Genomic DNA, 16,362 nt, shown 5'->3' on the forward strand with positions numbered 1-16,362 from the left:
AAGTGCCCTCGCGTTCCACCCGTGGCCAGGAAGGAAAATCACATGATATGATATGATATGGTATTTGTAACGCGCCTATACACAAGTGTTTCAAGGCGCGACGAGGCAGGGAGGGAGGGAAACAAGGGGAAGACAGACAAACGATCCTACTAGGCCAGGTGTCATTCAGATCGGGCTCAACTACTGTTGGAAGTAAGGGTGATGCTCAAGAATGGTGCCATCAAGCTCGTCCCAAAGAGGCTTCGGGGCTCCGGAGTTTACTCAAGGTACTTCCTCGTAAAAAAGAAGACAGGAGGATGGCGCCCCATCCTGGACCTACGACGACTGAAGTACATCAAGGCACAGAAGTTCCGTATGGTCACCCTCCAGCACGTTCTGGGACAGCTGGAGGAGGGCAATTTCCTGTCATCGTTGGACTTGGAGGATGCGTACTTCCACATCCCCATTCTAAAAAGACACCGAAAGTTCCTCAGGTTCGTGGTCCAAGGGCGGCACTACCAGTTCAAGGCCCTCCCGTTCGGATTGAAGTCGGCACCCAGGGTGTTCACCAAGTGCCTCCCACCGGTGGCGGCGCGGCTGCGCCTACAGGGGATCCACGTCTACCCCTACCTGGACGACTGGCTCATCCGGGCAAGGACAAGGGAGCTTGCCGTGGAGCACACTGCGAAGACTGCCCAGCTGCTCACGGACCTGGGATTCTCCATCAACTTTCCAAAATCCCACCTGGTTCCGTCGCAAGTCGCCCTGTTTCTGGGAGCCAAGCTCGACACAGTGGCGCGGCTGGCCTCGCCGTCGGAGGAAAGGACCATGACCATTCTGGGCAAGGTGCAGCGTCTGCTGGCCACGGACATGGCCAGGGTAAGATCTATCAAGTCCCTCCTCGGGATGATGTCCTCCTGCATTATCTGGTGCGCCTGTGCAGGCTTCGGATGAGACCCTTACAGGAGTTCCTCGACGCCCGCTGGATCTAGTCGATGGGCAGCTTCGAGGACAGGATCCCTCAACGAGACTTTCCGTCAGGCGATCCAGTGGTGGGGTACCCGCTCCCATCTGTCGGCGGGCATAGACTTTCAGACCCCAGCTCACCAGGTGACGGTGACGACGGACGCCTCCCTGGAAGGTTGGGGAGCACACTCCGGAGACCTTCACACGAGAGGCTTTTGGCTCCCGGAGGAGAAGTCTCTCCACATCAACATCTTGGAGCTCCGCGCGGTGTTCTGGGCCCTCAGGTCCTTTCTTCCGTCCCTCAAGGGCAAGGTGGTGAGGATCTTCACCGACCACATCACCATGATGTTCTACATCCGGAAGCAGGACGGAACCAGGTCCCCGGCCCTATCCAAGGAAGCCCAGGATCTGTGGCATTGGGCCGTCGCCCAAGGAATGTTTCTGGTGCCTCTTCATCTGGCAGGAATAAAAAACACGATCGCCGACTCACTTGGCAGGGAGCTGCGCTCGTGCCACGAGTGGGAACTACGCCAGGATCAAGTGGATCGACTCTTCCGACGATGGGGCGAACCCCAAATCGATCTCTTCGTGACGGCGACGAATTCCAAGTGCCGGAGGTTCGCCAGCAGGTTCTCCCAGCCGAGGAGCACAGGCGATGCTTTCTCGTTCCCCTGGGACGGCATATTTCTTCATGCGTTCCCTCCGCTGCCGTTGCTGCTCCGGCTCATCAACCAGCTCAAGAGGTCCCGGTGTAGGATGATCCTTGTCGCACCGGCGTGGCCGAGGCAGATCTGGTTCTCGGACTTTCTGGACTTGTCAACGTCCCCACCAGTTAAGCGGCCGACGGACGCAGACCTTCCCTCCACAGAAGGAGGCGCCATTCTTCACCACAACCCAGTGGAGTCGCTGAACTTGCAGGCCTGGCTCCTGCAGCACTAGAGTTTGGAGGGTACGACATCCCGGCCGACTGCAGAGAGGTTCTTGCAAAGGCCAGGGCGACCTCAACTCTCAAGTGCTACGGACATAAATGGAAGAGGTTCTCTGTCTGGTGTTGTGCACAGAAGATTAACCCTCTGCGGATTACGGCCCCTCAAGTACTGCTGTACCTACTGTCGCTGGCCAAAGCTGGACTGGCTCACGCCTCCATCAAAATACATCTGGCTGCAATCTCCCGATATACCAGGACGACGGGACGGGCGTCCTTGTGGTCTCATCGTCTGGTGAAAGAATTCATGAAGGGACTATTCCGATCATTCCCGCAGGTGAAGGCTCCTGCCCCGGCGTGGGAGCTTAATGTGGTGCTGACCAAGCTCATGGGGGCCCCATTCGAGCCTATGCATTCGGCGCCTTTGAAGTTCCTGTCATGGAAGACAGCTTTCCTTGTGGCCATCACCTCCGCACGACGAGTGGGAGAGATCCAGGCCCTATCTTGCAAGCCTCCATACTTGACTTTTCATGACACGAGGGTGGTGCTGAGGACACACCCATCCTTTATGCCCAAGGTGCCGTCGGACTTCCAACTCAACGAGCCCTTGGTGTTTCCAGTTTTCTTCCCGTCGCCTTCGTCGCCGGCTGAGAGGACTTTGCACTCGCTGGATGTAGCTAGAGCGATGAAGTTCTACGTGGACCGCACAAAGAGTTTTCGGAAGACGTCACAACTGTTTGTGAACTTTGGGACTGTGAATCAAGGGAAGGCTCTCTCGAAGACTTCCATTTCCAGATGGCTCTCCGGCTGCATCATGCACTGTCACCGGTTGGCAAACCGACAGCTGCCCGGCCGTCCGAGAGCCCATTCGACCAGAGCGATCGCTGCTACCACGGCGTTCCTGTCTGGTGTGCCCCTGCTGGACATCTGCAGGGCTGCGACGTGGAGGTCGACGCACACCTTCACAAGATTCTACTGCGTCGATCGGGACTCCAGGGAGGAGTCCAGGGTCGGCCAAGCAGTGCTGCGCAACCTGTTCGCCTAAGGTGAGCCTGGTGAGGAGGTAAGAGTTGCTTACTGTTGAGTTGTTGTATTGCTTAATGTTGAGCCTGTTGCCACCTCCCGTGGTTGTGCATGTGTGTACTGCTATGTATTCTCTTATTCATGAGCATGTGAATCCATGCCAGACCCCATGCTGGAGAAGGAACAAGTTACTTACCTGTAACTGTTGTTCTCCAGCATGGGTCTGGCATGGATTCACATGCGATCCCTCCCGCCTACCCCTCTGCAGCTCTTCACTTGGTCATACTGCCACTTTACGTGCTACCAAATCTGAGGATGGCTGCCGGAGGCGGGGCTTATGGAGAAGGCAGTCATTGGCTGTGGGCAGTATGACCCAGAGACCAGTGATTGGTTACAACTAAGAAAGACAGATCAGAAACGAAACTGATACTGATTTTTTTTCTATACCGAGGATTCCCGGCCTGACGGGGAATATTCATGAGCATGTGAATCCATGCCAGACCCATGCTGAAGAACAACAGTTACAGGTAAGTAACTTGTTCCTTATGGCACGAACGGCACAGGCGGGTATTACTCTTCGAACGTGGTGTCCAAGCCTCCCGTGAAGCCACCATGTAAAGGAACGATAGGCCACCAGCCGGTACCACCTGTGAAAAATAATGATACAAACTGTTTTTAAATGACCAAGATAAGTTGATTAAACGTTTGTTGTCGATGAATTCTTGTAACTAATGGCATTCTGCTCGGACAAATGCTATCTAGACACTGCACACTATTGAACGACTTGATATGTAGATGTAATTTTGGATATAGGAGACGACCATCAAATAGTAGGGGCATCACAAGCATATTATACTTATTCGTTACTCCTATTACGAGGACGAACAGTTGCGCAAAGTTCGTGCATGAGCACCATCATTATCCTCAATACGGACCGTGTGAGGCAGGCTGCCCTGAAGTCTGGCAGCTCGGTGATGCATTGCGGTCGTGGCTCGCCTTCTGAAATGTAGGCCACGCATCCCGAGTTTTCACAGCAGCAGCAGTTCTCCTCCCCGGTTGGCATTAGCTTCCACCGATTGCATGTGCACCAGGTGGAAACACCGCCCATGCGACTAGGTCCGGTGTCTTCATCCGTTGATTCGTCCTACCAACTGCCGTCCGAAGCACCATCGTTTTCGCATGTTTCCCTTTCCAGTAGTTCCTCTTCGGTATACTCGGGCTCGTACATGTAGGGCATTATTGTAGCCATTGTGTGGTAAACAAACTAAAATAATTCATATCGATGGTACAGGTGTTCACACGGGCTACAAGCGGCGAAGATAGCTGACCAGAGCACAGAAACGAGTCACAGAATACTCAAAGTAACACAGAGAGGAATGGAATTGAAAATCTGCTGCTGTGTTGTGAAACGGTCTGCTTATACTTATTGAGGAAAGAGGTGTCTTGCCATTACCATGGCGACACGTCATTAGCTGAAGCGCAGCGATTGTTGACACGAGACGTGCTTTGGCGTTGTGAAATGGGCGGTACGCGTCTGCTGATGACAGGCTCACAGGCGGGGGATATGATTTAGTGCCGCAAAAGCAGGTCAGCCAGGGCGATGGGGCAAGTGATAGGATTATCACAAAATGGCAGCGCCCAGGTGCCTGTTTTCGCGTGCGTTTAATGGACGAAAACTCGGGTAAGGTCCATAGGAAATTTTTCTAAAATCGAGTGACTTAGGCTTAAAAACACATGGCCGACCCGTAGAGACAAAAAGGAATGGTTCGGTCAATTTTTTTTCTTAAAGTTTAGGGCGCATGTAAACAGTAGTAATTACTTAACCAAAATGAGACATGTAACACATTGATTTAATGAAAAGGAAACCTGAGTAGAAAACGAGCAATCTGTATTTTCTGGTAAGAAGGCAAGGCAATAGAAATTCATGAAGAACTGCAAAGGCAATTTTTGTGAGAACTGAGTAAAGTTTCATGGAAAGTACAGCACGGAACATTCAATGGTTAAGTGTTAAAGTTGCAAAAGAAAAAAACATTTGCAGAGTTCAATATAATTCAACACATGTTTCAGGAGGCCAAGGCATCTGATGTCATTCAGGAAAAAAGAAGTTAGTTTCTAGACTGCACAAGAGAAGTTTAAAAGTCGCAGACAACTCAGTAATTGGGAGCATCAGAACATTCTTAGGATTGAATACTAAAAGGAGCCTCTAAGTAATAAACAGAGGCTGTCGGGTAACCAGAGGATATGGGAAGGTACATAGAGAGAATTGTTAGTTTCAGTTGTGATGCTACTTATATGTTCTTTGCAGGTATCCTGAATTCCCAAGCATCTAGAAGTTGCGGAAACCAGAGCTACCCTGACCGTTTATTATTTTCTTTTTCCCCTCTTCCCCTGGTCTGGTCAACTCAATAGTTGTACAATTAACTGTTGGGTGAACCGGTTAGGGGGATCTGGTGGGCTATTCATCTGCTCCTGCAGGATTTCGGCGCTGGAACTTGAAACCCTTGCAAAGCACACAATACCCAAAACGGGAGTTGTGCCGGGCGTGAAACCGACCGATGAGACGAGGTGCATGGATGTTCCCTGCCGGGTCTCTGGTATGTTTTTCAGGCCCGTACCCTTTCCAGTTAATCAGATGATCGTGGACCGAGCCACGCATATAAGATTCCAAGATGGGATTCACTTTGTATTCCTCACCTTGAACCTCCACAGGAATGGTCATGAAGGGAGGCGAACCGAAGGAGGACAAGGTTTTGCGGGACTGGAGTGGAAGACTGAGTATCTTCCAGTGTTTGGGGAGGACCCACATAAGCAGGTCATGTTTTACACTTAGCCGGTATGCGTAGGTGCTTTGTGACCAACTGTACACTTTTTTCCAGGTCGGAAGCCATGTCTTTACTTTCTGTATCGATCAGCAAATAGTTTTGCGGGAAACCTGAGCAGATTGTAGCTGTGTTTGCACCGTATCACAAACCTTCACGATTGATGTGCTGTGCCCAATCATTCACTGCTGGGACATGATTGACCCCAGGCAAAGCAATGGGAAGGGTTCTTGGGTGTTGACCATTCATTGCATAGAGCGGTGAACAACTCGTAGAAGTGTGCAAGGAGTGGTTATATGCAAATCACGCTGGCGCCAGCAGGGAGGTCCATGCCTCCTGATGCTGTAGGCACAAACAAAAGAGGAAGTCTTCCATTGAGACTTTCAGTCTGTCCAGTGGTTAGATAATAGGCTGAGGAAAAGTGTGGATCTATCCCCAAAAGCTTTGTGAGATCGTCAAAAATGTGAGGTAAATTGAGACCCTCGATCAGACACTATCTGAGGAAAGCCCAAAAAGACAGAATACTTGCTGGAAAAACATCTGGACAAATTAAGGTACCGTCGAATCCCACGACAAAGGAGAAAACTAGCCATTTTCGTGAAAGTGTCTATCACAACAAAGATGGTATCGTAGCCATCTAACTGTGGCATTTCACAAAAAGGTCCATGGCAATGAAGTACCAAGGCTTACGTAGAATGAGCATGGGTTGTAGTAGAGCAATAGCTTTGCCAGAATTGGATTAACACTGTGCACAGACTGAACAACTCTGTGCTTCGTCTATTACATCTTTTGATATTTGGCTACTGACACAAGGTTTTAGCAATTCCAGTGTCTTCCATTGTCTAGGATGAGCAGCAACCTTGGAGTCATGACACCACTGAATGGCTAGATTATGGGTGGATTCTGTAGGGATAGACGATTGCTCCTGGATAGGGTGCAGTCCATCTATCAAGATGGCATTTTAGACATTGGCTTCAGTAGGATGATGTACAGCCCATTTTCTGATCAAATTGACTAATGCTGGTGCAGGAGTACAAAGGCATATTGTGGCTTCGGAGAGCAGAAGACACTGATCAGGGTTTTTACTTCCCAAACGTCACTTTGCCTGGACAGTGAATACGTTTTTCCATGTTGCTTTCCTGGACTGTATCTTGCCAAAAAGTCAAACATGGAAAAGTACTGTTGCCACTGTATATCTTGCATTGAAGCATTAAAGCATAAGAGGGATGCGATACCCTGCAGATTCTGATGATCTATGTACACAGTGACAGGATGACATGGCCCTAAGAGATGATGTCTCCATTCTTTGAAGGCCGCTCTAATAGCCAATAATTCCTTTTCGGTAACTGTACATACCAGTTTAGTTGGTGTCAACCTTTGGGTAAAGTATGCCACAGGATGTCATTTCGTGGTGAAAGGACAATTCTGAGAAAGGATGGCTCCATTGGCAAAGGCTGAGGCATCGGCTTCCACAATAAAGTGTTTTTGTGGGTTGGAATGCTGCAAGACCGGGCAGCTGTGAAATGGTTTCTTAGGCAATCAAACACATGTTTGGCATCTTTGGACGATTGGAATGGTGTTTCCAAGGCTTGTCAATGTGTGAGCAGTGTGACTATAGAAGATAAGGTCCTATAAAGTGTCTGTAGAAATTAGCGAAACCCAAAAAGGATTGTAGAATTTTTAGACGTTGGGACTGGCCAGTTCAAGACTACCTTAACATTAGTGGAACTCATCTGTAACCCCCTTGAGGAGAGCACAACTACCAGGAATTCTATTTGATGCGTGGAGCATACATTTCTCGGCCTTGGCATACAGGGAGTATTCTCGTAGACGTCGTAGCACTGAACTGACATGATCCATGTGCTGTTGGATGGAATCACCAAAGAGAAATGTTTCTTCTAAATAGACTATCACGTATCTATCTGCCATGTCCCAGAACACATCATTCATCAAATGCTGAAACTTTGCAGAGGCATAACTAAGTATTCGTATAAACCATGCTTGGTTTTAAAAGCTGTTTTCCACTCATCACCCTCTCACATGCAGACAAGATTATATGCTCCCCAGAGTTTTAGTTTCGTAAAGAACTTGGTGATATCTAACTAGTCTAGGAGTACCGATATTGGAGTTAAGGGGTAATGTTTTTTGATAGTTACTGCATTTAATGGCCGATTATCTATGCAGGGCCTGAGATCCCCTTTTTGCTTTGGGACGAAGAACAAAGAGGGCGCTGCAGGAGAACGGGGAGGTGCGAATGAAGCTGGTACGCAATTCCTGCTCAAGGTATTCCTTGAGGCGCATGTCTTTTTTCTGAGTGATGGATTACACCTTGTCACTCGACATTTCTACCCCAGGGGCTAGGTCAGTGGGGCAGTCATACTTCCCCTGTGGATGTAGTTGTTCAACGTTACCTTTGCTAAACATATGCTGGTATTCATAATTGAGTATTTCAGGGACGTTTACCTGGGATATAGCTCCCATGGTTTGGATTCCAGCCAGAAACGGCTCTACCAAACATACAGAACAGTGACCAGATGGACTGCTTGCCATATGGAAGGAGATTCCAGAGGAACAGACAAGCCCGCTGATGCGGGTGCTCCTAATAAAAGACGGTGGGGGGCAGTGTCTCCCGAATGTATCAAGCACTCTGGACTACATTCCCTACGAAGGATCTGATATATTTGAGTAAATGGTAGAGGGTCATGGGAGGTCCGATTGCGGAAGGAGAATGGACGAATATATGGGAACAGATCCGTAGAGTTTCACGGAATGCCAGGTTCCAACTTCAATTCAACATCCTACATATTGTATATGTGACGCCAGTCAAACTGCATGCAATGAACAGCGATCAGCGTCAAGACGGCACCAGTGGGCAACAGGGCCGGTGGGGAAATGGCACATGCTCTGGCAATGCTCAGTGTTTGCGTGCTACTGGCAGGCAGTGATTGCAAAAATGTATGAATTGCTTGGCTCCAGTCTCAGATGCAGTCCGAGGGTGTCTGTGGGGTCTACTACCGGGGGCAAACAAAATAAGATTCAAAATGGATTGGCCCAGTTTATGCTGGTACTAGCAAAATCACGGGTCGCCATTGCCTAGAAGAGGCCCCAGGGTCTGTCTGTGGTGCACTGGAAGAAGGATGTCCACTGATGGGGGACGGTGGAGTTGGATATATTACACAGAACCCCAGGGACCCTGAGATTGAAGAATGGGGTGACAGTGGAATGGGGCCAGATATTAGAAGAGTTACCGTTCCCTGCCGATTGGAAACCCCCCCTGAGAGTGAGGACTGTGTGAACTGTGTATCGATGGAATGGGCTATGATGGGGGTAGGGTGGGAGGAATACGCCGGCAGGTTGGGTGGTGGACTCCTGACGGGTGGAGGGGGGGGGAGTGGCCAATAAGTAGCCCTCTGTACCCTGGTTTCTTGTTTGAATATGTATTGTTTTTAGTAGTCATGTACACTGTACTCAATTATTTGTGTATACTGAAACTCAAATAAACAAATGTTTATTTTAAAAAAGGAGGTCCATGGAGTTAAGTAGCTGGACGGAAGAGTGAATGTAGCCGAAATCATTTGGAGAAAAGCACAAAAATGCATGCAGAGAATCTGCTGCATACTGGAACACTGAATCCAAGCTCCCACAGTGAAATCAAGAACTGCTTTGTAAATTTGTTGCATACTGTGAAACACTGTCTAGGTTCCTGGAGCGAACTGAATAAAACTCTGATGCGAAACCTCCTTGCTTTGGCACGGAGTCTTGGGGTCCAGAGCAAAAAGACTGGTAGACAAATCTGCTTCAGACCGAGCTAGTGAGGACAAACCGCCAGGTCATTTGTTAGGAGACTATTGCATGTTGGGAAATAGAAGCCAGATCCCCATTACGAACTGGGAAAAACTGACATTGACTATCTTTTGCATGGAGGGACAGAGAGTTCTCTCATTACCAGCTGTGGGACTGAAGCCAATTTCTCAGACAAAACTCAGAGCCCAACCTGACCAACTGCCTACTTAAAATAGCCTTGTTGAAACTTCTGACCTTCGTTTCCTCACGTATGTTGCATTTATAATCTAGTTGGATAGATGTATTGATTTTTTTCTTGTGTTTTTGAAGAAATGCAAGTGCTTCGGTTAGTGAGTACACTATTATTGACAATAACTATCAACAGGCTTGGTGGTCTTGGTGTGCCATTCTTGAACCAGCTTCCTAGCTTCAGTGAGCAGCTTCCAGTTGATAATTGTTTCTTGTGGGACATCTGGAATGATGTCAACCGTGTAATCTCTTCATATAAAGTCCTTACGTTTCATGGTTTTAGTCAAAGCTCGTTCTCCCATAGAAAATCTTAAGAACTGGACCAGTAGATACTTTGGGCAGCTTGAGACGCTTTCTTTTGTCAACCTTATAAGAAGCCTCGATTTAATCTAACTTCAGAGGGGCAGCAGCCAATTCTGGAAGGATTTATTTAAAGTAGCTGATTAACCAAGGCACTCGACTCCAATGCCTTGTTGACATATACTGGGATCTCTTTAATCTGTGAGTCGATTTGTCAAACTTTTCCATCCAATACGATTGCTGTTTAATCATAGGTTCCCTGTTTCCACAATAAGGTTATTGTAAGCTTTATTGTATGTTATTGCATACGTTATTTATGTAGTGCCGTTTCCCCATTTGTATGGCCTCAATGCGCTTTGTGGTTGCAACGCCCTCCTTGACCGCAGTCCATGTGTAGGAGTTTCTAAGAGTGTAGATTAAGAGATGATTGTGTGCATTTTCGCCAGGTTAGTACTTTTGTGGCTGGCTAGGCTCCAGTAAGCAGCCCAAACGTCAGGCACGTGGGTGGGACCTATCAGTGGTTTAGGATACAGTGCTATTGCTGAAGATTTTAAGTGGGCCCAGCTAGAACGAATTTTATGTTCATAGATTGTCTCTGTATTCTAGTAGCAGAGGTGTTGAGGTACGTCAGGGGTTTCAGTGTGGACGGCATGTGTGCTGCTAGACCGGAATGACATAGCCATATCTGCATTCTATGGTGCATGGATGGATGCATGCATGATCGTGGTGCAAGGTACACGTACCGTATGCTTGGATGGAGTTCGGAGGAGGATTTGGGGGGCGCAGGGAATGGGGTGAACGATAGGGGATGGGAGGATACATGTCCTTAACCCGTATTTCACAACTGCCTGTCGTGATATCAAAGACTGCCATTTGATGTTTAGCCTATGATATCCTAGATTCACTTGCTCTACTATCTTAACCAGAGTCCATTGTTGGAGATCAAGATCTTCCAATGAGCGAGGTGGCAGCTGGGTAAGCATCACCGGTCCACCCTATGCAGCTTCTTTGAGTCTGTCAATGGAAGTTCTGCTGTCTTATGTTGCATCTGTGGCATGGTGACTGATCTTCAGAAATGCAAGGTTTAAAGTTGTTTTTAAAGTCTCTGAATCAGGGAAGCGAGGTGATCAGCTCTCAAGTTGCCATATTACAAGCCAGATCTAGAATCCCACTGCTTAGCTGTTATTTTGCCTGAGGTAGAAATCTGAGTATCAAAAGGGCACCTGTCAAGATGGCTCCGTGAGTGTAGCACCATCTACTTAGATCTTCTGTGTAACCTGCATCACTACAGCAAGCAACCTGCACGTGCACATACTGTTATGCCAAGTTGTGTACATTACTGAAAATAATCCTGTTTTTTGCTTTTCAAACATTGTACTCCATGCCATATTTCAGGTATGTATGTATAAATGTGAGAAACCTTCCCACTCCATAGAGCTACCTTAAAGACAATATTGTTAGGATTTATGAAGCTTGCAAATTAACCTTTGTGGGTAATCCTGCTGTTCCTATTTAAGTATCGCCCCATACCCAGGTGCTATATTGCTGCCCTCTCATTTCATAGCTCTTAACAAAGTGCAAAAAAACACTGGGATCAATCAAGACAAATATGCTGTTTTATTAACAGCAACAAGAGGATAAGTGAAAGCCATCTGCCTCCTCAATTGGGATTTCTGGCTTCAGCAAACATAATGTGGCAAATTCAACTGTTTGGATCCAGTATAGAGCCCTGTTCATAATTATTTCACTGTTGGCATAGTACTTTTGAAAATTAGCAGAGGATTGTGGTGTTTGCCTCAACAACCCAAGTTAAGTTCCTCTATCAATTCTACATTTGTCAAAACTGATAAACATGTTTCACTTGCTTACTATATATAATCATTTGTCATTGCAGGCACTTACTTGAACTTCTAAAGCGAACAGTTGTTCATGGAGAGAGCAACTCTGCACTAATTATTGGTCCTCGGGGATCAGGAAAGAATATGGTAAGCTACTTACTTGTTTGGTAGTTATTGTTCCATCTATTCCGAAATTGTTCCCATTTCAATTGTGTTCCCTTCCTTAATTTATTCCTGTGGTACGTTACCCAAAAATAAATGACTTTAAAGTAATTGCGCTATAACTTTCTTCTTTTTTTTTTTTAAATACCTTTTATGAATATTTATATTGCTCTTACAGTATTTGTCAGCAAACATTTGCAATAATGGTTTATGCAGGATGTACCCTAAATCACAATATATCAGTGGCAACCAATCTGACACACATTAATTTCTTAGTTTTTCAATCGTTGATATCCCTAAAAGTACATTGTACCGCTCCACACTCGTTTTTTTAAAAGATTTTTTTAAAATGTATTTTAATGTCAACTCTTATGACATATAAGGTCTGCTATGAAAACATGGAATTATTTTCTCAGAGCCTGATTAGCCCAGCACAAAAATAAACTAAAAATGTACATTGAGGTCTATTAAACTGGAACATCTCTGTTAACTCTACTTTTTTGCTTGTCAAATTTTTTTAATGCAATGTGCCTACCTGCCAAGTGACTACTTTTATGCAAAACATTCGTTCAACACTCAAGGCAACACTTGGTTGCTGTCACAACGGTTCCCCTCCCCATCTCTCCTAGCTGCTTTGTTTAGACTACATACTGGCAAATCCCTGACCTCACAGCATAAAGTCCATTCAACAAACGCAGACATTTAAAAACAAGAAGAGGAAAATGGTATAGGCTGTCAAGGAACTGCATTTTGGAACTGCCTGTGACCCGAAGCAAGAACTATCTCAGCACTCTGTGGCAGAGCCTCCTTGGCTACCAAAGCCACGTGGTCCTGTTAAGCTTTCTCCGTTACGTGGAGTACAAAGATATATCTTGAACAGAATGACTTGGGGCTCATTTGCTGAGATGAACAAAATAACACTTTGGCTTTTATCAACATGTATTAGAACACTTAAGAACCCTGTACTCTTTGTTTGATCTTTAGGGTATAGAGCAGCCGGTCTTAATCTGTGCATCTTCAGAGGCTTTACCAAGAACTAATAAAAGGCTTTTTATAAATGGAATATTTATTTGGTGTTTTGCGCGTGCTCATGTACTGTTTTGTGATTAAGCTTATACACACTTATACCTGCTTCCCAACTAGAGCTTTGGTTTTAGATAGTATTGGAAACTCAACATGTTTTTCAAGAAGGGAGAAGACCTGAGAGCTGGGTTTTGAATTTCTCTTCTAGTGCTTTCTTTTTTGATTTAACATCCATGTACCCTTTTCTGAGCTAAAATGGCCTACAATTAAAGTACAGTTTTTCTTGATCGAAACATCCTGCCGAGTCGCTATTTTTACCTGGTATGAAGGGCTGGGGGCTCAAAGTAAGCGCCCAGACTTCTGTGATGGCTATCGTAGGGAAATTGTATTTACATCAACAGCAGGTTATTATGTTCTTTAACAGCATTTTTTGCATAGTGTCACTGCAATGGGAGTAAAGATCAAATCAAATCAGAAGATTGGCATTATTGTACAGAAGATGGTCGACTTCTGCCCATCACCTTATATTTGGAGCCATGTACGTCCCAATATGCCCCATGCTTTTCTGCCCTTGTAATAACAACTGTCGGTGTACTCCATATTCCCCTGTTAGACATGTCAGAAGAAAGAAAAAAATTCCCTGGGGAGCATGGGAGGCAGGACTCTTAAAACGTGGGGAGGCCATATTTCACAGATGGTATTAGTGTCTACGTTTGCCAGATCTAAATCAGCAAATATAGGGAGTTGCCATTATTGCTATCTATTTGCTGATTTAGATCTATTTAATGCCAATAATGGCAACAACACTAAAATGTAAAGATTTACTGCTTAAACTTTAATAATTGGTCATAGCAAACAATATCACTGAGACCTGATATCAATTTTATCCTGATCTTTTATTTTTTATTTAATGAATTAACGTGCATAATTATGAATCTTAACAATTACAAAACATACAAAATGATCTCATTCTTCATAGAGGATTGGTAATTCAATCTATGCAATGCACCATGAAACGTTGGCTATTATCAGTTCATAGTCCTATTTACTTTCAAATGTCTACTATTCAACAACATGTGTGGCAAGTGGATGAATCCTCATTAACATTCTAATTGAGTGTAGAATCGTCAGATTCGTCATGCACCTCCTCCCACGTCTTCATCAGGGCTGGTTAGACCTTCATATTCCACAAAGTTTACTTTCTTCATATCAAATCTCACTCCCAACTAACATGAGTATTTTCCTGCATTAAAATTAACAGCGTGTATGAACCTGAAATTTACATCATTATAGTAGAAAGCAACATATTAGGGCAAAAAGTCATGCTCATACCATTAATATAGTCTGGAAGATAGATAAGGGACACTGCCCCTTGGAAACAAGAATACACGAGCAGTACAGGTCTGATACCTGGTCCTGCGAATTTGATACCTGGTCCCACACACAGATGCTGAAGCCCGGCATGAAGAGCAATATAAGAACCTAATATAAATCTTATTTCGCCATTGGTTGCATAATTACATATGTGCAAACAGGCCAAAATAAACATGTTTTTTTAATTATAAAGAAAGTGGAACCAAAGGTTTTATACTTTCTATTTCAGCTGAGCTTCATAACTTATACCGCTGGGTGAATTGAACTAAAATGTAAAAGAACGGCCACCCAACTGTGATGCCTTTAAATCAGAAGGTTGGCTTACAATAATTGTTGAAAATCTCAATTTCCGGGGAAATAGTTTAGTCTTGCTTCGTTGTCCCAAAAGTATTTAATTAAGAATCAAAGGAAATACTTTTTTTGAGAGGAGTTTGGAGAAATGTCTCGCAAATAGGCAGATCTTATGAACGTTCTTTCATTATTTTAAAAATGAATGGAGAAATGGTCTCATTCTTACCTGTATGTTTTAGTTTTATTTATTTGTGTCCTGCTGTTTTGGTGTTTCCACGTGGTATGCTTATTGATATGGTCGCCATTTTTTGTTCTCCATTATTTACGTTTGCCAGGTCCCTTGCGGGTATTGGTCATCTCGGAGGGACCGAATCTAGTGCTGGGTTAATGTTAAAATGTAAGCTGATTGAACAGCTGCAACCATTTTCCTTAAACTACTGACGCCCTGCCTGAATCTGCAGGTTAGGTTTTCATTTCTTTCTGTATATTTCATACATTAGAAAAATGACCTGAATAGAATTTCACTGTAATGGAGTCTTGTGTTTAAAATCACTGAACTAGATGCTTTTTCCATTTTCTTGATATGCACGGCCATTCTTCCTCTGCTGAGCCATTGTCATGCTGATGGGACAAAGCTTAACCCACCCCACATTGGCCAGACAGCCAGCCATCTGCAGCATGCTGTCCTAATTATGTCTAGCACCTGACATTGTGAACAGACCGTAAAAGAACTGAACTACAAACGTTTGATCATGAACATTTTCTTTTTCCTGTGACTGCATGCTATGGGGTGAGTGGTTACCTTAATGTTGTAGATTAAAACCTTCTACAGTAGCCACTACAGTCATTTAGTAAGCAACTTGCGAGCAAAGTAATTGGTTGCTTTAGGGGAGGGGCACAAGATCATCTGGCCATGCTACTGTCAAGCACCACTACAGAGCAGGTGGCAGTGGTAAAGACAGAAGTTAAATCAGGAGATAGGCAAAGTTGCTCTACCTGTGTCAGTAGAAACGACCTAGCACTATACACCCGACATATCATGCCTCACACACAATGAAATGTAAGAAATGTAAATTATGGGTTGAGAAGCAGAGTTGCACAAAGTCAACGGAAAAGAACATTGGTCATCAGAGGAGTGGCATCTTTGAACTATAGAAGTCAGTACGCCTATATACGTAAAGCATTCTTTCAAAGATGGCTATTCTTTCGATGGGTCTTTTTAACTAAAACCTTTTGCCTAAAAATAAAAACAGGAAAATATAGGGGGCGTGGGAAAGGGTATATAAAGGGTCGGGGATAGTCTATAAAACAATAGTGGATGGTGTCTTGGTGGTATCCCCCAAAATAAAAATACATTTAGTTGGTTTTTTTCAGTCACATTTTTTCGTTAAAAAAACTCATGGAAAAAATAGCCATTGATGAAAGAATATAAAACCCCATATATAAGTGGGGGGGCTGCACTTTTGACCAATTAATTGTATCTGATTTTTCAAGTTTACCTAAAGCATTAGTTGCACAGGAGGGATCAAATTGGATACTGTGTAAATCCATACTGTCTTGTTTAAATGTACGTGTATCGATTCCAAGATGGCCGCCAACACTAGGTAAACGTATCGGCAGCCGCTCCGAA

The 16,362-nt window shown here is 45.1% G+C and overlaps 1 protein-coding gene across 4 annotated transcripts in view; it reads left to right on the forward strand.

Moving 5' to 3' along the window:
• ORC4 (origin recognition complex subunit 4) overlaps positions 1-16,362 on the forward strand; it is a 1,582,358-nt gene that overhangs the window by 380,787 nt on the left and 1,185,209 nt on the right. For all 4 annotated transcript variants that reach the window (XM_069616510.1, XM_069616509.1, XM_069616512.1 and 1 more), the window contains one exon: positions 11,939-12,029. In XM_069616510.1, coding sequence (XP_069472611.1) covers positions 11,939-12,029 — 91 coding nt within the window. The remainder of the gene's footprint in view (positions 1-11,938; positions 12,030-16,362) is intronic.

Source organism: Ambystoma mexicanum, chromosome 9 (assembly GCF_040938575.1).
Source record: "Ambystoma mexicanum isolate Mex_15411 chromosome 9, UKY_AmexF1_1, whole genome shotgun sequence".
Taxonomy (NCBI): Eukaryota; Metazoa; Chordata; class Amphibia; order Caudata; family Ambystomatidae; genus Ambystoma; species Ambystoma mexicanum.